A 27,895-nucleotide genomic window follows, 5' to 3' on the forward strand; every position below is an offset into this window, starting at 1 on the left:
GTAGCCTCCATTATCCAAAATGGAAGAAGTTTGGAACAACTAGGACTCTCCCTAGAGCTGGCCTCCTGGCCAAACCGAGAATTCAATGGAGAAGAGTCTTGGTTAGACTGGTGACCAAGAAGCTGATGGTCAATCTAGTTGAGCTCCATGATCATATATGCAGATGGGAAAAACTTACAAAAGGACAAACATCACTGTAACAATACGTTTTTTATTTATATTCAAACCATTCAAGTGCACATACAGCAGTGAGTAGCAAAGAAACACACACACCATGAACAGTGGGTATTTTTGCTGCAGCACCTGGGCATCAGGAGAGCGCTGGTCATTCACTCCACCCAACTACAATCCCTGCCAGTACTGAGACTCAAACCTGCAACCTTTGGGTTAAACACCAGACTCTCTAACCATTAGGCCACGCCTGCCCCACAAAGCACCTAGAGAAGTCTCAGTCTGTGAGAAACAAGATTCTCTGGTTTGATGAACCTCATTTCCAAACATCATTTATGGAGGAAACCAAGGGTTGTTCATCACCTGCACAATACCATACCAAAAGTATGGAGTAGCCTCATGCCAAGGGGCTTTTTTTCAGCGGCAGGAACTGAGTGGCTCATCAGAGTAAAAAAGGAAAGCTCAACACAGCAAAATATAGAGATAGCCTTCATGAAAACTACAAACCATATTCTCACCCTACACCAACCCTACACTTAAACTTAGCCCTCATAGGAAACTGTGTGCATTTTTACTTTCCGAAAAAAAAAAAAATAATAATAATAATTTTGTATGGTTTATAAGACTTTTTATTATGGGGTCACTCCGCATGTCACCCTCTGTCATACCCATGTCATTATACAAATTTGTGTCCTGATATGTCACAAAAACATGCACCCTCACAGCTTTAAATTTCATGTATTTTACACGTTTTAACAACACTGATCTATAATAAAATAATTATTAACAAGCTATAACCTTTAAAATAAGAACAAATTCTACAGTTACTAATTAAATGTGTGACGATACAGACAGCAACTTGTGACACTGGAAGACACAAGAACACAAAACACTGACAAGTGCCAGAGCTCCATAAGGTGAATAATGAAAATGATTTATTGACTATGATAATTTTAATTGAAAGGTAATCATAATAGTAATAATAAAATGACACTTCATTAAATACTTAATCAGAACAGAGGTTGAGAAAAGCACAGAAACACATGGTCATTCAGCAGGACACACACACTGATCTTAATGTCTCTATGAGGATTTATTACACACATTTATTTCACTAACAGAAGTTCAGCGGCAGTATTAATGTCATAAAGAGAAAAGAAGAGACTCTGTAACATCTCACTGATACTGATTCATCATGCAGCTCAAAGCATTATGGGTGGAAACTCTCTTCAGTCTATTCTGATCCTTCAACACTGATGAATTTCACTGATGATCCTTTAAGAAGATTAAACCCAGGATAGAGCAGCTGAGTGAATGTGGTCTGGACTGTGTGGATGAGGCTCATTGTGTCAGAGACGCCGTAGAAGGACAGAGTTCCTGCACTGTGATCCACATACACTCCTATTCTCCTGCTGATGGACTTTACAGGCAGATCAGTCTGTATGTTATTGTGTATGAATGAGTATCCAGAGGAAGAGCAAAACAAACTCCAGGACTCATCATTATATCCAAACCTACACTCTTTACCCCGTCCCTTCCTGTTGATGCTCTTATATGACACTGATATATGTACACTGTGATTTTTACTCCACTGCAGCTCCCAGTAACAGCGTCCACACACACTCTCTTTACACAACACCTGATGATACACATCAAATCTGTCTGGATGATCAGGATATGACTGGACTGTACCAGCGGTAGTAATCGTTCTGTTGCCTTCAGACAGACGTAGGTATTTATGTGTTGTGTTTGGATCTACAGTGAGCTGATGGGAATCTGATGGAGATAAAACACATCAGAATCAGGAATCATGAATCTGTTTGATCTTTTCGTATAGCTCATCTCTTAAAGTTTAGTGTATCATCACTCTCTCAGTAGAGATGACCAGATATCCTATGCAAATCATACAGGAATCTACAGGAAGAACACGAACAAATACAGTGAGTATTTCTTTTTTTTTTTTTTTTTTCACTGACTTACATTTTAGGAATTTGTTCCTGGTCCAGGGAACAACATTGGTGGATATGACTGTGGAAATCAACAGACATGAACAGTGTGATTCTCATGATCCTGCATCCATTGCTAAGACATTTCTAATATGATGTTCTCCATGATATGAGATAATGATGGATTTGTCTCTGAGAGCAGATGAATCCAGGACTTTACCTCTGTCTGAGATCTTATTGAGCTGCTCTTTGAAGATATCCTCCAGTTTGTCTCTCAGTTGACAGACATATTCTCTCAGGCCATCAGAAGAGAAGAGAGAAATGGAGCGACCCCATTTACTTCTGTAGTTTCAGGAGGTGCTGAGAGAGACTGGAAACTCTACAGAAAACAGAAATCAAACCATTAGCTCTTCACTTTACCCAATACGATGCACCAACATCAGATTTGTGCAGCTCTTGTTGACTTGACTGATCTTTAGTAACTCACCTCAATCCAGCACTTTCACAGCATCAGCTTCATTCTTCTCATATTCATTACATCACATTAGAGCTACAGATTCTAGTATTTGCTATATGCACTATATGTGAACTTTCTAGGAAATAGTTTGCATGATGAAACATTTGCTGAGAACTTAAATGTCCATCTAACAGCTCAAGCATATCAATGGAGTCTCCCTATAGGGTTAAGTAGATGTGCTCAGGAAAATCAGCTCAAAAACAATGATTGGATTGATCATTATTTATAACTTCAGAGTGGTTAGAGACACTAAAACAAGTATCCTTAAAACACAGTCACATATGGTTTGATTTCAGTATGCTGAAGCATTGCTAATATACAGCCTCACTTCATGTTTGGGGTCGTCATGGTTAAATTGTATCAGGTTCACGGATCACCTGACTCAATTTTGATAAATGCTACTCAGAATCAGTACTATCGAGCAAACATTGGGTTAAAATTTTTGAACTGTTGGTGCCACTAGTGGTGTTTGAAAGCTAAATATGTCTTTCAGAAGAAAGAGCTCAGAAATATTTTTCATCAGAGATTTTCAAAGCCATTTGTGAGCAGTGTGTCTTTCAAAAAAAGATGATTAGATGAGAGTCTGACTGATATAATGAGACACTCATAAAATGTTTCTCTGTGAGTTTCCTGTCACAGCAGGATCTGATTTAAATCCACAATGATTCTGTTCTTGTAGATCTCTGTTACCTGCAGGAACTGGATGTGATCCTGTGTGTGTGAAAGCTGCTCCAGCTCAGCATCTCTTCTCCTCAGATCATTGATCTCCTGCTCCAGTCGCTCCAGTCGTCCTTTCAGCTCGACTCACTGCAGCCTTTTCCTGATCTCTGATCAGCCGTATCAGCTCAGACCAGCTTCTCTCAATGGATGGGCGGATGAGCTCAGTAAAGATCCTCTCACTGTCCTCCACTGCTGTCTGTGCAGAGCGCTGTTAGACACAAAGTGATTCAGGCTTCAGTGGGACTGAAAGAGGAGAGTCTGAACTGACACTAAGACAAACTTCTTTTCTTCTTCAGACTCACCTTATGAGACTCCACAGCATCTTTCAGCTGCTGAAGATCTTTCTCTCTCTGCTGGAACATCTTCTGTGTCTCCTTCAGCTGGCGCTGGAGGACAAATGGATGATAAGTGAATGTCACAGAAAATTATTGACACTAAATCATCCATGAAACCAGGAAAAGTGGAGCTAAGGCTAAGAGGTTCAAACTCCAGAAGTAATGATCAGTTACAATCATTGAATATGAATTATGATAAATATTAAGGCCTGTTCACACTGTAAGAGTAAGTATCATAAAACTGTCACAGACATAGAGCTTCACACTGACTGTGTTTCTGTGTGATTAAGCTCAGTGGCGGATCTACCGGGGTGTCAGGGTGTGGCAACTGCCACCCTAAGAAAAAGCTCTGCCACCCCACCTTCCACCCCAGAATTATCACAGAATAAAATATAAATGTAAGCAATGTTTCATGTGCTACTTTTCAGCAGTGGCGATGACAGATTAAGGCAAAATAAGGCAAAAACATATCTTTCAATAAACAGTCCACGATAGTTGCGTGAACTCAAAAAAAAACGAGTCATTTGTTAATGAAACCGACTACACTTTGCACGCTGCGTGCGCAAAGTGTAGTCTGTTTCATTAACAAATGACTCGGTTCGTTTTGAGTCAAAAACACAAAGCGCGTCCCAGTTCATTAACCAATTCTTTTTACATTTGTTCGCAAATCAGATAATAATTACAGCTTCTCGGCCAACTCGTCCTCTGAGAAATCTAATTCCGTCCGGATATGTCTGAGATTCATTGTTTGTGATCTGATTCTCCGACCACTCGCTCCACTTTCATCATGGATATAGGCCTTTTTGCCAAATCTGACGAAACAGTAACGTGAAATCAATAAGAAGATGCCGAGTTAGGTAAGAATCTAGTCATATTGCAGTTTTCTCGATTGTTAACAAATATAAATTCTCATGTTGATTCGTTCAGCTCTCTCTTCTCTCCTTTGTTAGGATGCAGAGATTCTGATTGGTGTGTCATCAGTTTTGCTAATGTGTAACATAGTTTAACTCATTGTTACACTTTTTTGAGAAATTTGTCTTTGTTTTGAGAACTGAATGAATGGTTCGGGAAAATGTGCCAACTAAAATAAGTTACACATACAGTACATTTACAGTATACAGTACAAGTACATCAGATTATGGAAATTTCAGTACTCTAAACTGTAGCACATGTTGTACAGCTTCAAACGTGCGACTGTCAAATTTTGATCTGTAACCATATTTTTTTTTTTTTTGCAGTATGTGTATTTCCTTTTTGCAGAACTGAGAAATGACTGCCTAGAGATATTGTGTCAGGAGACCAAGAAACTACTATTGTACTGCATACTGTAATGAAATTTGGCCAAATGTGCAGAAAAATGTGCATTATTATTATTATTATTATTATTTTTATATTTCTTATATATTATATTATATTTTATATTTCTGGACTGTATTGTAATATTGTGGCATACCAAGTTCATATACAATTCAGTGCTTTTTATCTACTGCAAGCTTACTTTACAGTAGTAAAATGAAAATCATTTTTTTTCCCAGAAGTTAATTGCTGATTTATACATCTGTATCTATTTTTTGTTATAGTATTATTGATCTCATCAGCGTTCACTGGCAGAAAAGTCAGCTGTGTATTTGAATTGTGTGTAAGCATTTAAGAACACCTGTGATAACTAGATTGAAAAGTTTGAAAGACAAATGTATGCTGGCTTGTCTTAAAGTCTAGTTTGGTCAGATGTTCTAGGTTTGCTAAATGGTTGCTAGGATATTCTGGGTGGTTGCAAGGCTCTTGCTATGCAGTTGCTGGGGTGTTGCTAGAGTACATGGCTGATAGTGTGTTCTGGGTGATTACAGACATTTCCACCACTGTTAATAACAGAAAATCAAACATTGTTTTGCTGATCCAGTTTCAGTGCTTTGATATTACTGTATTTCTTTCAAATGTTAGGAAATTCAAAGGGAATTAGGAATTAGTTAGGAAATTATAACCTGTTGAATCTTTTATGTTGTGTTTGACTTGGTTCCATGATGGATATTGAAATGTTATTTATTTTTCATTTTAAACAGTACAGATGATTACCTAATGGTAATGCAATGAACACAGCTGTGTAATGCATAGACCCCATGCCACCCCTTTGCCACCCTAAAAATTATTTTCTAGATCCGCCCCTGATTAAGCTGCAGCTCTACACAGAAAATAAACAAACTATTTCAGAGGTGTCAAACATATTTTCACTGAAAGCCACTTTAATATTTTGGCTGCCCACAAAGGGCCAGTTGTAACTGTAAAGCAGTGCAAATGCTTAACATATTGTTAAATAACTGTCTCTTTATATATTGTTACTTATTTAAGTTAAAAATATTGTATATGCATTTGCATTGATGTAAAAATATATGTTATTGCTCTGTGTTACTTTAACATAAATCCTTTTTTATCAGGTTAAGAAATCCACAGTACTCCAAAATCAAAGTAAATAAAGACAAATATCATCAATTCATTTTTACCATTTTTTGTTTGATGTTTGAGATGGACATTTGAGAGGGGCATATTAATAGAATATCTACATTACATTTACTGGTTTACAGCACTTTTAATAAAACAATTTGCAAAAGTCAAGCTGCAATACCAAACAGGACCACAGGGAAATACCAAAAGACCACTAAACCAGCTACCTTAGTGTAGTAGTGTAGTGTGGTTTATATAGTGTCATTTCTAATCACTTAGACACTGACAAACTAAAGACTAAAATATAAAAGTGTTGGTACTGTGTAACAGTGTGTACCTGCCCACCTAAAGCACTGTACCCAATGTCTTGGTGTGCATATGACATGCAGTTTTGGCGTACATGCACCTAAGGGAGCGCGGGGCACAACCTAACACTTTTTGAATTTTTCAGTTTGTGTAAATACATGCGGGGTTTAGAGTATAATTTTTTTATCTACGTTAATTGTCTAGTACAAATATGTCGCTTTGATTCACAATTACAGTGTATATGTTTTTCGTTATTTACCTCAAAAGAAAAAAAGTGAAATGTGACAAAAATAGGTTTTGTAACATAATAAAATAAAATGACATAAAATGTTGTCTGAGCAAATGAAAAAATAATGACAAACTAAAATATTTCATTAATAAAATAAAATGATTAACTTTTCAAATAAAATAATGACGGTTTCTAAGATGAAAAACACACTGCAATCATGCATGGGACGGCCCTGATCGCAAAACACAGCTATACAGTATAGTTCAAAACAATGTAGATAAAACACATACAGACATTAAAAAAAAACACTCACCTCCCTCAAAACACTTTCATAGAACATGACCCTTATAGCACAGGTACATCTCTGAGACGTCTATTTGATGTCTGCATTTACATCTGCAAAACATATTTTTAGATTGTTTGCTCATCTGCAATAGGTATATAGGATGTTTTTCCTATCAGATGTCAAATAGACGTCTATTAGATGTCTTTAAGATATTTATGATTTAGAATGTATGTAAAACTGCATCTTATAGACATCTGCCAGACGTCTGTAAACAGCAGATGCTTTCCAGATCAAGTGATCTTTTACAGATATCTTGCAGAAATAATCTGTAAAATTTCTTAACATTAAATATTGATTGTCAGTCTTTATTTTCCTGTTTCTTGTGGTTTATTTTTAAAATTCATAGTGAAAATTACATTGCTAATGTTATAGAGTATCATAGCATAGCATTAAAATAATAGCATATGTGTCTAATTTTAAATACTAATACTAAAAATACTAAATACTAAAAAAGATGAAAAATTTACTTCAGCCAGAAATTTACTTTTACTCTCTCTCTCTCTCTCTCGTTTGGCTTGCTCTCTTTATCAACATTACACTGAGTATTAACTTGATCACCAGTTTAAAAATACCTGTTTCTCTGTCCTCTGTGTTGCAGCTGATGTGGTGTTGTGGTTTTTATGTTCATCCATCGTACACAGCACACATATACACTTCTGGTCAGTGTGACAGAAAACCTCCAGGATCTTCTCATGTTTCTGGCAGATCATCTCCTGCAGACGTCCAGTGGCATCAGTCAAATTATGTCTTTTCCTTCAAACCAACTCTCATGTTCTTCAAGATGATTCTGACAGTAAGAGTTCAGGCACATCAGACAGGACTTGATGGCTTTGTATTTTCTTTCAGGACAGACATCACACTGCACATCTCCAGCTCCAGCTTCATCTAAACAGTCAGCAGGACGTTTCCTCTTCTTCAGTTTCTCCACCACTTCAGCCAGCATGGTGTTTGTAGCTAAAGCAGGTCTTGGACTGAAGGTCTGTCTGCAGTGAGGGCAGCTGTAGACTCTCATCAGATCCTCCTGATTCCAGCAGCCTGTAATACAGCTCTCACAGTAACTGTGTCCACAGGGAATTGTCACTGGATCCTTCAGGAGATCCTGACACACTGGACACAAGAACTCATCCTGAAAAACTCTGGTTTCTGCCATTTTACTGGATGAATTCAGAGACACATCCATGCAACAGCTCGACTACACTTCAGTTTCACTTTCTCACTTTCCCACTTTCCCAATACCTCTGTAAGTGGTGCTTCTTGTTTAGCTGTTTAATTGGCTGGTAAATCAGCTGGAGTCTGAGATTTAAAAACTGATTCTGAAACCACCCAGTTTAGAGGAATATCATGGGAATATCTGTGCTGTCCCAATAAAGCAGAACTGCAAATGAGTCTTGTGTTTTTAACAGAGCCATTCATTAAGGCTTTAATGAGTTCAGTTAGCAGTCATTATTTCATCATTCTGTGTTTTGAATCATTTACTTCATTCGTCATACTTCAGTCATGTTCTGTTGTCCTTTAAAATATTGATAATTATATTGATAAGAAAACATCTATATTTATTTAATTTTATACATAAATGTTTTGATGTAAGAGTGCAGAAAAAAAAAAAAAAATATATAATCTGAATATAACATAATCTGAGAATAACCAGTATTTAACTTGCAAATGAAAAATCTTTCGTTTTTTTTTCTTTTGTTTTTTTTTTTTTTTTTTTTAATGTAATATTGTATAATAATGTAATATTTTTTTATAAGCATAATTCAGTCCAAAACTCTGTGCAATATGGAGAAGGGCAAATATTTTCAAAAGCACTAATATAATTTCATAGTTTGAATATTTTTGACATTGTTTGTCATATAACCTGGGGCCAAAATGACCTAAACATAACACGTCATGTTTTCAAATGGTTGAAGTCAAGTCACCTTGCATTGATACTTTTATACCACTTTATACAAAACAGATTGTGTTTATCTCTTTACAAATTCCGAGTATGGGTCACAATACTAATTTTATACATCCTTTTCTCTTCTTTTTTTTTTTTAATAAAGAAATATTAACATCCATATCCTAAAGCAATAAAAACAGCTCCACTTCAATATACAGTATATTGTGTTTTTTTTACTCAATATTGCATTATCTTATTCAAAAATATGATGTATGGTTATAAAAGTAATCAACAGACTGATCGTTATGATGATTATTCCAATACTGGATGTCTTAATACAGACTGTGAATTTAAGGTGCCCTCTATTGGGCAGTAAGGGTATTTTCCATTAAAGTGTACCAGTGAACTTCAAGAACTTTGGGTGATTTCCACAATATGACAGTTACAACACAAACAAGTGTGATGTATGCCATTGAAACACATCCAACCAATGGGGGAGTGAATCAATGATTAACACTGTGCTGCACATGGCAGCCTTGGTTTGGTTGTTCCTTGGTACTTGTACTATTTTGGTTTGTTTGTTCTTAAGCAACTTTTTTTCAGCTTTACAAGAAATGAACTCCTGGACATCAGAAATAGCACATCAAATACACTTTTGCTGACATTTGTGCATTTAGATGATTTACTGGACATTTTAGTCAGAGGATCCTATACAAGTGCTTCAGGTGACACAAATGAAGGGAAGCTTGTGCAAAACTCAAACAGTTTCTCCAGACCAAAGAGAACGCATACAGAACTAGGGGCAAAGCCCTGTACAAACAGGTCAAATACACACTAAATAAGATCAAATACACACTAAATAGGGAGGTAAGAGTGGCAAAGCAAAACTATTCTCAAAAACTGAAAAAAAAAAAAAGTTTATGTAATGATTCTGCATCAGTGTGGAAAAGTCTGAAAGCCATCACCAGCTACAAGACCCCATCCCCCAGATCTGAGGCCAGTCAACAACTGGTTGAAGACCTGAACGAGTTCTACTACAGGTTTGAAAAGCAAAAGCCTGGTCTGACAGCCCACACCTGCTATGACCATCTCACAACACAGTCATCAACACCCTCCTGTTTCTCAACCTGTACTTAAGAGCTGCGAAGATGATGTACACAAAGTCTTCAGCAAAGAGAAGATAAGGAAAGTCAAAGGCCCAGTGTCTCTCCAGCCTGCCTCAAAGCCTGTGCTGTCCAACTATCATCCCAGTGTTTCCCCTGCCATTATATTAGGGGGGCGGCCTGCTTGGCTCTGTATGAATGAATGGCGGAGACGCGGCTTTGTTTACTACACAAATACTGAAGCACACATGACGCGAGCGGTTATTTTCGGCCTCTGTGTCTTATGACGACATAAACACATGAACTTAATCTCCAGAGCTGCAGTGAGAGTCACTTCATGTAAATTTTACTGTTTCTTTTGAGAAAATTAGCATCATATCATAGTGTATACACACAAAAACTAACAGAAAAACCAGTCAAAATAAAAGTAATTTTTAACATGTAACAGAAATGTATTAGTCTTGTATTACTTTTGTACAGTATAATGTAGGTGTTTAAATATTCCTCTTTCTGGCAAATTTAATTAAACAATTAAATGCAGAAATTATAATAATAACAGAAATAACAGAAAAACTGGCAACAAATAAAAAGGTTTAATTTTCATTTCATCAAAAATAAATAAATATTTAATGCCTGTATTTGATTATCAGAAAAATTAAAACTTAAAAAAAAAAAAAAGAAAGAAAGAAAGAAAGAAAGAAAAAGATTGTAGGGCCCTTTTGTTCAAAATGTTGAAATTGAGGGTTTTTTTTAATTAAAAAAAAATGTTTTTCTTATTACACAGAGAGTAATGTACCAGAAAAAGTACCGTACCATTGGTAATAATCCACCCGGGAATCCTAGGGGAAACACTGCATCCATCAACACACTGATCATCAGTTGCCAGTTCTTAGTCTGACAATTCAAAGTGAACTATAATTATAATAATTAATTAATTAATATAATTATAATTATAAAGTACCCTGAAGGAGGAAAGGAGACAGCACGTCTGCAGCGCTGGTATTGGGTGTCGCCCGGCCCACACCTCTACATAAATCTGTCAGCGAGGCACCATGTGTCAACGTCCAAGAAGAAACGACACTCCTAACCTAACTGTTTGCTTTGGTTCAGCTACCAAATTAGACATCAAGAGACTACAACGAACTGTCAAGACTGCTGAGAGGACTATTGGTTCTCCCCTTCCAAAACCTCCAAGATATTTACATCTCCATAGAGAGGATAAGGGCTAAGGAAGTCACTTTGGACCCCACAAACGAAACCCACATTCTATTTTAACTGTTGCCTCCTTGACTTCTAGACTACCAGAACAGCCAGGCACAAGAATTGAACATTTCAAGGCTGGGGTGTCAGCATAACAAGAGAGTTAGCTGGCCCGAATTCCAGGCATGATTTGTTGGCCAAAAAATGCATGTAGGTAGAGGTCCTGAATAAATTTCTTACGAAACGGGATTGAATTTCTGAGTAAAACGTGGTAGTGGTCAGTAACTCTGGTGTAATTTGAATAGGAGAGGGCAAGTCTAAAAATATCTCATTTCCGACGTCCTTTCAGAACACCATGTCTGTTCTATACTCATTCTTAATGACTACTGGTACAGTCTGCACTCAGGGCTGTTATGCAGGGTCTGTGCACACAGCATGTGCATCACAGGTTGTTAATGAATGTCGAGAGCACGGACAGGTTGTCAATGAATGACAGAGAAGAATAAGGATGGCCTGTCAGGGTTCTGTCACTTCTGTCTAGGTTCCTTGTGGTTTTGTGACAGAGCCCTGGCACTCCCATCATGTCTTGTTTTCATGTTGTCTGCCTGCCTTGTTTCTTGTTGGAGCATGGTGTTCGGATCCCGCCACTCATGTCTTGATGAGTTTCGGTTTCGTGTCGGGGTTAAGACACTCATGCTCCATGTTCTGTCTTATTGTGGGAGCATGCACGAGCTTGCTCGGTCTGTATGCTCTTCTGTCCACGTGAATTGTTTTGTGTTGTCTTGTGCTGGTGTTACACACCCCGACCCTGACATGGCCAGGCAAAGAGTGGATGCGGTGTCTTTGAAGGAGGTTCAACTTGGACAGTTTACTGCTAAGAAACCCATGCACAAGCACGTTTGAGAGCATTCTCTGTCACTGCATCACAGTGTGGTACACCAGCTGCACAGCAGAGAACCAGAGAGACCTGGCACGGATAGTCAAGACTGCACAAAAGTCTGTCGGAACTCAACTCCCCAACCTTGACACAGTCTATGCTAGCCACTTGCACAAGAGAGCTAGCAACATTATCAAGGATCCAACCTATCCTGGAACACAGTCTGTTTATGGCCCTTCCATCAGGCAAAAGATACAGGACAATCAGACTGAGGAACAGCTTCTTTCCCAGAGCAGTAGCCTGTATTACACCCCCTCCCCCAAAAAAAAACACACACAGTGTTGTTGAGGACTTCCCCAATGTTTATAGAATGTTTTCATTATATTTACAAAACATTGTAAACACTGTTTTATTTATTATCATTACAATTATTATTATTCATGTTGTGCAATATTTTTCTTATTTTTGATCATTCTTTGCACTAATGAACATGCACTGCACTTTTTCTTTACATTTCTTATTGCTCCTGTTCTTTCTGAGAGCTACCAAACAAATTTCATTGTATTACTACAATGACAATAAAGTCTTTACGTCAGGCAAATATGATGCATGGCAGTTTTTTGTGTGTGTGTGTGTGTGTGTCATATAACGTTAAGAATGTTAAATAGACCAATTTACTATTTGCGAACATTGATCATGTTCTGACTGGTTGCAGAAAATGAGGTTTCAATTGGCAGTCAATGTAAACCATGGAATAAAAGTTTAAAAAAGGTAAATTTGAGTTTATATTTTAAAATCTGAGATTATATCTCACAATTCTGATAAGTAAAATAAACTCGCCATTCTCTCTTTTGAGTTTATATCCCACATTTCTGTCTTTTGTCCCTAAGAATGGACAAACTCTCTATTGTTGTGCTGAATTGAGTTATAAAGTCCAAAATACGAGATATAAACTTGTGTTTGTGAGGAAAAAAAGTCAGATTATGTGGATAGGTTAATGAAAAATGTTATAGCTTTAAAAGAAAAGTCCACTTCCAGAACAACAATTTACAGATAATGTACTTACCCCCTTGTCATCCAAGATGTTCATGTCTTTCTTTCTTCAGTCGTAAAGAAATTGTGTTTTTTGAGGGAAAACATTTCAGGATTTTCTCCATATAATGGACTGATATGGTGCGCTGATTTTGAACTTCCAAAATGCAGTTTAAATGTTTACATCTTTGGTTACAGTTTTACATCTGCAAGATGTATTTTTACATAGTTTGCTCATCTGCAGTGCTATCAGATGTCAAATAGACGTCTATTAGATGTCTTTAAGATGTTTATAATTTAGAATGTATGTAAAACTGACATCTTACAGATGTAAGCCAGATGTTTGTGCACAGCAAATACTTTCCAGATCAAGAGATCTTTAACAGACATCTTGCAGATGTACGGGTGCTATCTGGGATGATATTTAAACTCACATTTGATAATTTTAACAATGAACAAAGCACATAATCATTACCTGAGATTATCACTGTCATAGTGTATATGTTGTCTTTATACCTTTCTGGACCTTGAAAATGGTAGTTGCATAGACTATCAATAGAGGGACAGAAAAGTACCCAGATTTAATTAAAAATACTCTTAATTTGTGTTCTAAAAATGAATGAAAGTCTTATGGGTTTGGAATAGTAAGAGGGTGAGTAATTGACAGAATTCACATTTTTGTGTGAACTATCCCTCTAAACCATATTGTTTTCTCTTATAAGAAAAAAAGTTTTGAATCTTGACTGTTTTACAGTTTGAGGTTTACATTTTGTGACCACTTTTCAGTGTAACACCAGTATTGTACAGATGCTCATGTTTTTTTTTTTTTTTTGTTTTGTTTTTTGGTTGTTTTTTTTTTTTTTTTTTTAAAGCTAAACTGTCTTTTACAATACAGGCATTTTTCAGTGTTTGACACATTGTTAAATGAATTGATTATTTGATATTGTTTAGTCCTAACCCACTTTTAAGAATGTTTACATGAAGTAAAAATAAACCATGTCCAATTTGTATATTGTGTTGGATTTATTTGCTTTATATAGAGAAAGAAAGAGAGAGATATACAAATACACCATTAAAACAGAAAAAGTCCTGTTTTTTACTGGTGGCAGACTGTAAATTAACAGACTGTAAATTTATGGTGCAAAGTCCAGGTAATGAGCTACCAGTACTTTTTTTAAATTTTTTACAGATTTTCTTTTTACAGTGTATTCTGATTAATTTACACAGTTTCACTGATGATTCATTATTAACCCAAATCCCAGGAAAGAGTGGCTGAGTGAATGTGGTCTGGACTGTGTGGATGAGGCTCACTGTGTCAGAGACGCTGTAGAAGGACAGAGTTCCTGCACTGTGATCCACATACACTCCTATTCTCCTGCTGATGGGCTTCACAGGCAGAGCAGTCTGTATCTCATTGTGTATGAATGAGTATCTGGAGGGAGAGCAAATCAAACTCCAGGACTGATCATTAGTTCCAAACAAACACTCAACACCTCCCTTCCTGCTGATGCTCTTATATGACACTGATATTCGGCACACCATTATTTCCACTCCACTCCAGCTCCCAGTAACAGCGTCCACACACACTCTCTCTACACAACACCTGAGGATACACATCAAATCTGTCGGGATGATCAGGATACGACTGGACTGTTCTAGTGGCAGTAATCACTCTGTTGCTCTCAGACAAATGGAGGTATTTATTCACTGTGTTCAGATCCAGCGTGAGCTGATGGGAATCTGAAGGAGATAAAACACATCAAGATCAGGAATTTTAAATCTGTTTCAATCTTTTCATGATCTGAACTCTACAGGAAGAACATGAATACACTCAGTGAGTTTTTCAGTGCTTGTTTTCTTACTGACTTACATTGTAGGAAGTCGTTCCTGGTCCAGAGAACAATGTTGGTGAATGTGACTGTGGAAATCAACAGAAATGAACAGTGTGATTTTCATGATAAGATGATACGATAATAAGATTTCTAATACTTCCAGGACTTTACCTCTGTCTGAGATCTTCTTGAGCTCCTCTTTGCATAAATCCTCCAGTTTGTCTCTCAGCTGATGGACAGATTCTCTCAGGCCATAAGATGAGAAGACAGAAATGAAGGGGTCATCCTTTACATCTGTAGTTTCAGGAGGTGCTGAGAGAGACTGGAAACTCTACAGAAAACAGAAATCAAAACTCATTTTTTCCAGAGATTTCCAGAGCTGAAAGTTATTTTTAAGCAATGTCTCTTTCAAAAGAATATGATCAGATGAGAATCTAACTGATGATTATATAATAAGACACTATGAAATGTTTTTCTGTGAGTCTCCTGTCACAGCAGGATCTGACTCATGTCCACTATGATCCTGTTCTTCTAGATCTCTGTTACCTGCAGGAACTGGATGTGATCCTGTGTGTGTGAAAGCTGCTCCAGCTCAGCATCTCTTCTCCTCAGATCATTGATCTCCTGCTCCAGTCGCTCCAGTCGTCTTTCAGCTCGACTCACTGCAGCCTTTTTCTGGTCTCTGATCTGCTGTATCAACTCAGAGTGGCTTCTTACAGTGGAGCGGATGAGCTCAGTAAAGATCCTCTCACTGTCCTTCACTGCTGTCTGTGAAGAGCACTGTTAGGACACACAGTGATTTAGGATTCATTTGGACTAAAAGAGGACAGTCTGAGCTGAGACAAATGTTTTGTTCTTCAGACTCACCTTTTGAAACTCCACAACCTCATTCAGCTGCTGAAGAACTTTCTCTCTCTGCTGGATTCTGTGCTGGAACGTTTTCTGTGTCTTCTTCAGCTGGTGCTGGAGGACAAACAGAAGATTATAAATGTCTCAGAAGTGAAATGATCTCCCCATGAAATCCAGGAACTCTCAACAAACACCATGCAACAAAATGATAAAACTAATCTGGAGAAAACAATAAAACAAATCTCCCCCAAAAGGAGAAAATCACTAAGAAAATGTAACCACCTTGCCCAAACCTAGGTCTGTTTTTGCTCATTTATGACCCCTGGTTTTCTGGTCCCTGGTTTATCCCCCATGTTGCTTCAAGGACCAGCATAGTTCACTAAGAATATATGTATAGCACATACTATGTATCTTGTAAGTTTGCTGTTCTTCCCCTTCATGTTTAGTATCAGTCTAAAGTGTCATTTGGGATTCTGTAACCAGTCTAGAACTAGAACTCTCACATGCCACTGTGTGTCTCTCTGCTGTCAGATATACATATCTTAGATTCATCTTTGAGCAATTGATGTTATGTATTTAACTGAAAAGGAACTGCAACAGTGGGCCCACACAATGGTACATAGTACCAGCACTTCTGTATTTTAGCCTTTTAAGTACTGGAAACGTTTTGTTGGCAACAGCACCTCAGGTAGCACTGAGACTAGAGACGATGTGCAGCGAAAAATGTAAGAACTGCCTAAACATCCTCCTCTTAATCCATCATTTGTACATAACAAATGACTAAATGCATGTTGCGCCATCTTGTTTATGGTTGATTAGTAATTTTCACGTTTTACTGCTATTCAAATCATTATTTTATGTTTTTAATTAAAGTTTATTTTATTAAAAAATGTGTGAAACTCTTCTGTTTATCTATTTCTTCTGTCGTGTGCAGTGCAAATGCTTTAAGCATTAACCCTTTCACACGTTTAAAATATTCTAGCTGAATGGGCGACCGTTATTTTAGAAAGTATAGCCTTATTGTTTCCCTTGCGACGCGTCGTGTTTGTCACGTGCCACATATAGGGCTGTATCACACGTCATCACTTTTATATATATTTTCCTTTTTTTATTACTAATATTCACAAACGTGCTCACTGTATTATGAAATATCTGATATTCTGATTCTGAAATATGTGCAAGTAAATGTATTTGGAAGTTTAAACACTTTTATAATGAATGATGGGCGCCGCCATGTTAGTTCGCGCTGAATCTAAGCTGTGGGATTTACAAAAGCAAATTCATTCTATCCTCTTGAAAAACATTAAAGTAAGTCTCTGATGAGCTGGGAGAAGAGCAGAGTAAACTTTATAGTTACCTACACAATGTGTATATGATATCAATAAAACATGTCGTCAGATAACATTTGTAAGGATCATTATTGCCGCTTCTATAGACATCGGCGTGTATTTTGCAAACTATAAATGCAACGTTTTACTAGGACTTATGTGTTTTTAAATGTCTGTAACCTAAAATAAGCATTATATGGTTGAAAACACAGAATAGCTGCGATAATATGACAAGCGCTCAGCTCGTTTGATCTGGTTTAGCGCCAAAGCAGATTTGAATTCAGCAGCTGATCACGTGATGCGCGCTGAACGTTCGAATCACACCGGTGTGATGGAACGCGTGAAAGGGTTAAAATGGTAAAACAAGTGTCATCAATATTTCATCAGTGTCAAGTTTTAAATACCTGTTTCTCTGTCCTCTGTTCTGCAGCTGATACAATGTCGTGGTTTTTATGTTCATCCATACACAGCACACATATACATTTCTGGTCAGTGTGACAAAAAACCTCAAGGATTTTCTCATGTTTCTGGCAGATCATCTCCTGCAGTCGTTCAGTGGCATCAGTCAAATTGTGTTTCTTTCCTTTAAACCAACTCTCATGTTCTTCAAGATGATTCTGACAGTAAGAGTTCAGACACATCAGACAGGACTTGACGGCTTTGTATTTTTTTCCAGTACAGATGTTACACTTCTCATCTTCAGCTCCAGCCAAACAGTCAGCAGGAGGTTTCCTTTTTCAGCTTTTCCACCACTTCAGCCAGCATGGTGTTTATAACTAAAGCAGGTCTTGGACTGAAGGTCCGTCTGCACTGAGGGCAGCTGTAGACTCTCACCGGATCCTGCTGATCCCAGCAGCCTGTAATACAGCTCTTACAGTAACTGTGTCCACAGGGAATGGTCACTGGATCCTTCAGGAAGATCCTGACATACTGAACACATAAACTCAACCTGAAAAATTAGGGGTCCTTCCATTAGCGCAGTTACGTGACTTTCACTTTTTACCTGAACTGTTTCCTAGTTCTTTCAGTTTCAGTGACGTGTGTAAAATAGGCGTGTCTGCGAGTCACAGACAGCAGTGAGTAGTAAATATACACAACTAAACTAAAGTCAGGTGTACAGTGTGGAGTTCTGGGGTGAACAAGATGTGAGGTGGATCCAAATGCAAAGTTTTATTCCAAGATACAGTCATGCACAGGCAAGGGTCGACACCAGCAAACAGATATAAACAGGCCAAGACGAATAGTAATTCTAAAATAAGAGCAGGTCATTTGTAACTAATGAGAGCAGTCTCAGTGCTATGAAACAGTCTAAATCCTGACTGGAAAGAGGTATCTGTGCGGAGGTATTTCTCTTTAAGAAGGAACATAGCTGAGAGGATATTGTCTTTTCTAGTATTTTTGACAGAAAAGGGAGATTTGAGTATTTATATATTATTTAATTCTCCACACACACACAAACACACACACACACACACATAGAAATTAATTGCTAAAAATGCAGCAGATTTGTGAAATAAAATGAATAAATGAAAAAAATATAAAATAGTCTCTCACAAACACACACACTCAGAAATTAACTGGTAAGACTGCAACAGAGCAAATTTTGAGATGAGGAGAGCAATTTTCTTGTGAAATAATTACAGTTTATATGTAGTTACAATTAAATTTATTTATGGTTATTTTCTATCTATTTTTAATCAATTTACCGTTTGACATATTTAAGCAGATGTTCCTGATATCTGAGTAACAGTAATGCTTCCCATGTGTTTCCTTTCTGACAAAATTTTAATGTTTGATTGTAATCATAACACAACCATAAGTTTTTAAAAAATAGCTCATTAAAAGTGTTTAAATATTGCATATTGTCATAAAATTCCCTAATTCTAAATAATAATCAAAAAAATATTATTGAACAAAAATATTTTACAATGATTTTCCTGAAAAAAAAAAAGGTACATTTTAAGGCTTTGGTCACAATGGTGACCGTGAAGAAGCCAAGTGTGACTCCTAAACAAAGAGGCCCAGTATATGTAAATTAAACTACTAAATGCATATTACATATTATTTTGAAACAATTTTAAGTGTATTTCAATATATGCGTAAGATTCATTTTAAGCTTTTTCCAATACAATTTAAGCTATTAAAATTGTTCAAATTTACCAACTTCAAATATATTTTGTGTTTAAGTGTTTCTTTACAATTCATGTAAAGTATACTTTTAAAGCAAGATGCTTTCAATTATTAAACATGAAAAGACACTGTCACTTTCAGTAAGAATTACAACTTGATTTTCTTCAAGTAGCTCTCTATGTATACATATGAAGAATTCAGATGCAAAACCAGCTGTAAAAAATAATTCAGTGGCTTCGTAAATATCACAAAAAAAAAAAAAAAAAACTTGTATTAACTTAATAAAATCTCTGAGTATCATTAAAGAGATTATTTGATTTGGGATTACCAAAATTAATAAGTAAAAATCCCACAGATTATTTTATCTATAATTTACTTGTTCTGCTTAAGTATGTTTTCATAAAATAAATAAATAAATAAATAAGCATTTAACTAACAAATTATATTGTTCACATGTCCTTAATGTTTTTGGTACATTTAAATGAAAATATTTGAGAAAGTTGCAGTAAAATTTGTCAGTTTTATAAACAGAATTTACTGCTTATTTTCTATCAATTTCTTTTGTATTTTGCATCGACTTAAGAAATTGAGTAAGTTTCGGGGCTATCGTGATCACGTGGACACAACGACCGCGGTCAACAACGGGAAATCTCCTTACTGGTCACAAGAAAACTGAGGCTTAAACCACCTTAAGACTCCTTTAAAAATGCAGGTAAGTCAGTATTAACAGTTAATGAAATACTGGCTGTGTATTCGGGCACGTAAAAAGTTCGGTGTAATTTTACAATGCTGTTGCAGCCATGCTGCTCTGTGGTAACGTTAACAATGCAAGCATTTCTAGAATCACTGTGGCTTTGTAGTTTTTTTTTTTTTTTTTCTTCAAACCACCAAATATTCAGCTAAAATACGGTTAATACACCTCAGCAATTTGAAGTGTATGTAAAATTTCCTATTTTAAAGCAGCAGAGCCTGCCCGTGTATGAGGGGAGTGGCCGTATTACTGTTAACGTCAACCGCCGAGTTGGTTTCGTCATTCATTGTTATTTACTTGTGTGATGAGCATATACGTGTGAGTAACTGCAGAAAACAACGACTAAACTAGTCTATCCGTAGTCCAGCAACTGGTGTAATGGGACAAATCCCGGTGCACAGCAGCGTCAGTGGCCGGTTGAAATAAACCTTTATTTATCGGCCGTCATTCTGGGTGAGTTCTCACACCATGTCGGAATAGCCCAAAACTACAACATTACTGTGTGTAAAAAGCTAACGTAACATCTCTTTGTATAACTTGTTTTCTCGCAAAGTTTTCCGGGAGCCCCTGCTCACATTTGTACCAAAGCACTGCTGAAACATCACCCAGAATCAGTCAAATGGCGGAGGCAAAACGCAGTGAAGAAATTATCGTGCAAAATCAACCATGGTTTTATTGTAGTAAAGTGTATTAAAGGGGTCATCGGATGCCCATTTTCCACAAGTTGATATGATTCTTTAGGGTCTTAATAAAAAGTCTCTAATATACTTTGATTAAAAATTCTCAATGGTTTTGTAAAAAAAACACCCTTTTTACCTTGTCAAAATGAGCTCTGCAAAAATCATCTCATTCTAAGGGGTTGTTCCTTTAAATGCAAATGAGCTCTGCTCACCCCGCCCCTCTCTTCTCTCTGTGGAAAAGACGGTGTTGTTTTTTGACGGTGAAGTTTTAGCCGCTAAACTTCCTAACTGCCATGTTAAGGAAAGGCGATCGCAAAGATTCATAAAAAAACGCTTATACTCACTTCTGCTGTAAGTGAAGCAGGATCATGAATGATTTGTGCGAACATAGACGGATATATGTAGATCGGGAGGTGCATTCCCTTCACAAACAAATGTAATCTACTGCATCTTCAGCGGCTCAGATGTCGGGAGTAAATGACGACCACTATGTTCATTATTACATCCAGCAACACAACACCTCAATCGCTCAATCTGAGATATTCTTGTCTAACTTACATCCCTGATCCAGCATCAAAACAAAGAGGGCGGAAAATCGCTCATGTCAATCAACTGTTGTGGGAGTGGCCTCTGTGGGTGTGACGCAACAACGACAGGCATCTTAGAACGGCTCGATTTAAAAGAGGGATATTATTTTTACAGATTAATTAAAAACCACTGCATGGATTTTTATCATTATAGGGTAGATTTGTACATACACTGCCAACACACATTAATGTTCAAACACCATGAAAAAGTGAACTTAGCATCCGATGACCCCTTTAAGTTAATGTTTTTGGCAGCTTGATTACTATTTGTACTGGACAGTTTTACTACAAATATCATGGATAAGATATATGGTTAATGTATTAATGTATTAATGTTTTTTTTTATTATTATTTGTAGTAACACTGGCTAATTTTTAAAGGGGCAGTCAACCACTACCCTACTGTTATTAATCTGAAGTGTAAATCTATGAATCTCATGGTCAAAACATTTATTTTACAGCACTGAGATCATCGTCCAAAAACATCTAAATAACAACACAAGGCAGGAGGTAAGACCAGTTTACTATAATATTTCAGTATATGTGAAAATATAATGTTTCAGCGTATATGAAATGTTAAAAAAAAAAAAAAAAAAAAAATCTTTAATAAGGTTTCATAAAATGGTAAACCTCATGTTTCAGCCTTTAGATAAAGAAAAGGGTTAGGTCAAAATAATAATTGATTAATAACTTATTTTATGTATTTTATCTATATCTATTTTATGTAAAATTAGCTCTAACCTGCTATTCTTTATATTTGTGTCTTCAGGATGTTGCTGATCCACCTACTGATGTTTAAGAGGAATTAGCTGTCCTCAACCAACTCCGTGATCTTAGCAAAGCCTGCTCCTATCTTGTGGGATTGACATGTGCCTTGGACCTGCGATACCCCAAGTATTTTAAAGGGTTAGTTCATCCAAAAATGAATATTAGCCCATGATTTTCTCACCCTCATGGCATCCTAGGTGTATATGACTTTCTTCTTTCTAACAAATCCAATCTGAGTTATATTAAAATTTGTTCTGGCTCTTCCAAGCTTTATAATGTTGTTGCTGTACACAAAATAAGTTTTAATATAATATTATAAAATGTATATTTTTGCAGCTGCTTATGGAACGTCACTTTTGTTATGTATGGAAATTACATTGAATCATGAACATTTTTGTTAATAGTAAGTGGTCAGGTTTGCTTTCTTATAAATATATTCTTCATCCATTAATATCGAGACATTTTTTTATTAAAACTGCACTTGATGTTAGCAAATATATATATATATATATATATATATATATATATATATAATATTTTTTTTTTAAGTATTATAACTGTTTGTGTATAGCTTTTTGTTGTTGTTGTTGTTTTGTTTTGTTTTGTTTTTTGTGCACCAGCAAAAAAAAACAAAAAAAAACAAACAAAAAACATTTGTTTATTTGTTTCAGATATTTTTCTCAATAAATGTAGAGGGTTGTCTATTTTGTGTGATGTAACTAGGTAAAATATAAAATATACTAAATTACAACTAAATTACAACATTATTAGAGATACAGTATAATTAGACATAATTTTAATTATATAATAGTATAAATGTAAATGATATTAAAGTATATTAGTTCACATTAATACCTTAGAACTCAGAAGTTTACATATAAAATATCATATTTTAATCATATTTTAAAGATACTATAAACAATTATGAATGTACATATAAAGATGTACTAATGTTCCACATACGTGGTTTAAAAAAAAAAAAAAAATCAAAAATCAAACACTAATTGCATTTAATGTGACTTCAAAATGTGATGCATTTGAAATGAATTACAAATAAAATGCACCAGTGAAAACACTACAGTTAATTCAGCCTTTACACGTGTTCTTTAAAAGTATATTATTTGCGCAAAGAACCCTTTATAAAAGTATACTGAAGTGCACTTTTTTTTCACAAGGTTGAGTAATCTCTCTGTTCCTCTCAGACAGAAGGAGGCATTGATTCACTGTGTTCAGATCCAGAGTGAGCTGATGGGAATCTGATGGAGATAAAACACATCAGAATAAGAAAACATTAATCTGTTTAATCTTTTCATGTAGCTGAACTCTTCATGTTTAGTGTATCATCAGTGTCTCAATACAGGTGACCAGATATCATCTGCAAATCATTTACATCATCAATTATAAAACTCTTTCATCTTCTACAGAAAGTACATGAACATACTCAGTTTTTCTGCTTGTTTTTTTACTGACTTACATTGTAGGAAGTCGTTCCTGGTCCTGGGAACAATGGTGGTGGAGGTGACTGTGAAAATTAACAGACATGAACAGTGTGATTCTCATGATTCTGCATCCATTTCTGAGAAATTTCTAGCATGATGTTCTTCATGATATAAGATGTTCTTGATTTTTTAAAACAGATGAATCCATGATTTTACCTCTGTCTGAGATCTTCTTGAGATCTTCTTTGCAGAATTCCTCCAGTTTGTCTCTAAGCTGACAGACAGACTCTCTCAGTCCATCAGAAGAGAAGTGAGAAATGAAGGGATCATCATTTATGTCTGGAGTTTCAGGAGGTGCTGAGAGAGACTGTAAATTCTACAGAAAGCAGAAATCAAAGTTCATCAGCTCCACACTTCACCTGGTAACCTTCCCCGACATCAGATTTGACTTAACTGATCTTTAGTATCTCACCTCAATCCAGCACTTTCATAGCATCAGCTTCATTCTTCTCTTATTCATTATACCACATTGGAGCTACAGATTCTAGTATTTGCCACTTACATTTTGATGAACTAGATTCAAAGATCTGAGTCAGTAAAATGATCCAAACTTTCTATCCGAAACTACCGAGTTTTGAGCTAAAATTATTTAGTCTTTAATGCTTGTGTTATAGCTGTTAACTATATGAAATGATCTGCAAGCCAAAACTAATAAGAAATAAATCAGATACTTTGCCTTTGTTCATAACCACTTCTCAAGCCTGAAAAATCAGCCATTTGTTTGCATTTTTGTTTATCTTAAAAATTTTAATTTTTCAAGGAAGCCCCGTATTTACACATGTTTTGGTCTGACAGTTGAAATAGTAATGTTTACATTGCTTAATCATTTCTGCCTTGTATGGTGATCAAAACCAGATTGGATCTCAAACTCTTTCAAATCAAACAGACTGCATTACAGTGAGTTTACATCTAAAAGTATACAGTCTTTAATGCTGGTGTTATAGCTGTTAACTATATGAAATTATCTGCAGCGCTGATGCTCTCCAGACACAGAGATTGTTGTTTGTTCTTTGTTCATAACCTAGTTTCCTAGTTTCCAAGTTTCCCAGTTTCCCAGTTTTAGTTCCCTAGTTTTGGAGTTCCTAGTTCCCCTGTGTTTTGGCTCGCCTGGCCATCACGTCTCAACTGTCTCGCCGCCTGCCTACTGGACTCAAGCTCGTTTTTGGTTTATTCAGTGGAAATCTTCCCTTCACGTGTTACAGATCAATAAAAATCTATTTATATCAAGTTGAGGATCACCTGATCCAATATTGATTGTTACTCAGAATCAGTAGTAAGTGATCAAGTATCACTGATTTCATTGTAATATAATTAATCATAATGAAGTTTTGAACTGTTGGATCTGGTAGGATCTGGCTCAAGCCCACTATGATCCTGTTCTTCTAGATCTCTGTTACCTGCAGGAACTTGATGTGATCCTGTGTGTTTAAAAGCTGCTCCAGCTCAGCATCTCTTCTCCTCAGATCATTGATCTCCTGCTCCAGTCGCTCCAGTCGTCTTTCAGCTCGACTCACTGCAGCCTTTTCCTGATCTCTGATTAGCCGTATCAGCTCAGAGCGGCTTCTCTCAATGGAGCGGATGAGCTCAGTAAAGATCCTCTCACTGTCCTCCACTGCTGTCTGTGCAGAGTGCTGTTAGACACACAGTGATTCAGGCTTCAGTGGGACTGAAAGAGGACAGTCTGAACTGAGACTAAGACAAACTTCTCTTCTTCTCCAGACTCACCTTCTGAGACTCCACAGCATCTTTCAGCTGCTGAAGATCTTTATCCCTCTGCTGGATTCTGTGCTGGATCATCTTTTGTGTCTCATTCAGCTGCTTCTGTAGGACCAATCATTGATAGGAAATGTCACAAAAAACTACTGGCACTAAATCATCATGTGAACAGATGAATCAAGTAAATGTATGACTGATGACTAATAGCTGTAGGTTCAAACTCCAGAATTGGTGATCGGTTACATTTATCAAACATAAATCATGATGAAAATTAAGGCATGTTTCACACTGCAAGCATAAGCATCATGAAAGTGAAACTGACACAAAAGTAGAGCTTTGCACTGAAAATGTTTCTGTGTAATTAAGCTGCAGCTCTACACAGAAAATAGACTACTGGATCACTATACTAAATATTAACTTGCTCACTAGTGTTAAATACCTGTTTCTCTGTTCTCCATGCTGCAGCTGATACAGTGTCATGGTTTTTGTGTTCATCCATTGTACACAGCACACATATACATTTCTGGTCAGTGTGACAGAAAACCTCAAGGAACTTCTCATGTTTCTGGCAGATCATCTCCTGCAGTCGTGCAGTGGCATCAGTTAAATTGTGTCTCTTTCCTTTAAACCAACTCTCATGTTCTTCAAGATGATTCTGACAGTAAGAGTTCAGGCACTTCAGACAGGACTTGACAGCTTTATATTTTGTTCCAGTACAGACATCACACTGCACATCTCCAGCTCCAGCTAAACAGTCAGCAGAACGTTTCCTCTTCTTCAGTTTCTCCACCACTTCAGTCAGCATGGTGTCTGTAGCTAAAGCAAATCTTGGTCTGAAGGTCTGTCTGCACTGAGAGCAGTTTTAGACTGTAGCAGATGTAGCAGATGTAATCCCCCTGATCTCAGCAGTCCGTTGTCAAACAACAACTCAACTAGACATCAGTTTCTCTTTTGCTCATGTTTCCTGTTTTCCTGTTTCTGTGTTTGAGTGACGTGTGTAAATCAGTTTTGTCTGCAAGTCTGTAAAGCTGGGCTCACACTACAGGATTTTTAGCCTAATTTTGCCCCGATTTTCCCCTCCCGAGAATCGGAGCAAAATCTTGTCAAGCACCTTGATTGTTCCTGATGTTCTGCTCAGATTATCTGATAATGTGTGGCATTCACAGATCAAATCTTGCACCTCCCAATTTGCTGGCACACAAATCAGCGCCACCCCGATTACTATCAAACATGTTTGATATTTAAGATTTTAAATCGGCATGATGACAGCTATATCATTACATCAGTACTTTCACAACAGCCAATGCGCGAATGCAAAACAGCTGCTGTACAGTCCACTGCATAGTGGAGATGGAGGAAACCTGCTTCTTTGTAGTAACACTGTCTGTATAATATGTTGAAAACGTACCACAACCGCAAGGAGTAAGAGAAGCTCTGGGGTCTAATCATCTCACTTTTGAACATACTGGGGAAGTGCATAAAGCTGCTAGCACGCTAACTAACATATGTAAACATTAGTTGCTGAAATGATGATCTGTTGTGTAAGATCACGTGAGGTGCTCCCTCTGGCATGAAAATCTTAATAATGTCCTGTAGTGTGTGATGCACCAGTATTTCCAAATCTTCTAGTGTGTGCATGATTAAGATTTCAGGGAAGATAATCTGCAAAGATTCTCCTTAACTGCAACCAGATTTCATAATCGGTTAGGATTTTAAAAATCCTTTAGCGTGAGTCCGGCTTCAAGCAGGTTCTTCTTCCTCATTATGTATATCCAGACATTATGATTATTTAGTGGTTTCCACTTTTTTCTTGTATTATGTCTTGTATTATAAAATGAAAATTAAAAAAATAAATAAAATAAACTCAAAGTTGAACAATCTCCCATTTACAACAGGAAATATCATGGGATTATTATCATCTGTAGTACCACCCCTGCACCTCTGCGTAAGGGGTGTGCTCTTTTCTCCAGCTGCTCTTTGATTGGCTAGTGATGCGTGGTCCCGCACCAGCTTCAGTCTGAGAGTGTCAACAGAGCTGCTGATTCTTAAAAGCGCTCAGTGACTCTGAAAGGAATAACATGAGGAATATCTGAAAGAGGAATAATGCAGCACTGAGGAATAGTCATGTTTGATTTGAGACATCATGAGTTTATAAAAGATCATCCGAACAGTAGGAATCATGGAGAGACTCTAAAGCGCTGCAGCTGCTGCTCATCACAGGTGTTTCAGGTGAGTCTCAGCTTTTACTCTTTTCTCCTTAGAAATCCTTCATCTCTGTCAGCAGCAACATTTTTTATTTGATTGAATTTTGGTTTATTGATGTTGTGGGAAAATACCAGTTTAATAGATCAGAACTAATAACACAGTTTATTTCATTGATTCAGTTTTTGATAATGTGAATATTGCTGCTCATATGCAAATGAGTCTTGTGTTATTAGTGGAGTCATATATTAAGGCTTTAATGAATTCAGTCAGCAGTCATTAGTTCATCTGATCTGCATGTCAAATCATTTGCTTCACTCTTCACTGAGGAGAGGGATTTATATGGATTCAGTGTTATATTGACAACTTATCATTAACTTTATGCTTACATTAGTGCTGCAGCTAACAGTGATTTTAATAATTAATCTGTTGATTAATAAATGTTAAAGTT

The 27,895-nt window shown here is 36.6% G+C and overlaps 1 protein-coding gene and 1 pseudogene across 1 annotated transcript in view; both read right to left on the bottom strand.

The window, feature by feature from the left end:
• Positions 1-1,185: 1,185 nt before the first annotated feature.
• The window catches only part of LOC127154114 (tripartite motif-containing protein 16-like), a 47,672-nt gene continuing 20,962 nt past the window's right edge, over positions 1,186-27,895 (bottom strand). Inside the window, exons 4-6 of the mRNA XM_051095521.1 lie at positions 15,107-15,266; positions 2,152-2,199; positions 1,186-1,947 (exon numbers count right to left, since the gene is read on the bottom strand). Coding sequence (XP_050951478.1) covers positions 1,406-1,947; positions 2,152-2,199; positions 15,107-15,266 — 750 coding nt within the window. The 3' untranslated portion in view covers positions 1,186-1,405. The remainder of the gene's footprint in view (positions 1,948-2,151; positions 2,200-15,106; positions 15,267-27,895) is intronic.
• LOC127154121 (E3 ubiquitin/ISG15 ligase TRIM25-like) lies at positions 2,368-8,206 on the bottom strand (annotated as a pseudogene).

Source organism: Labeo rohita, chromosome 22, assembly GCF_022985175.1.
Source record: "Labeo rohita strain BAU-BD-2019 chromosome 22, IGBB_LRoh.1.0, whole genome shotgun sequence".
NCBI lineage: Eukaryota > Metazoa > Chordata > Actinopteri > Cypriniformes > Cyprinidae > Labeo > Labeo rohita.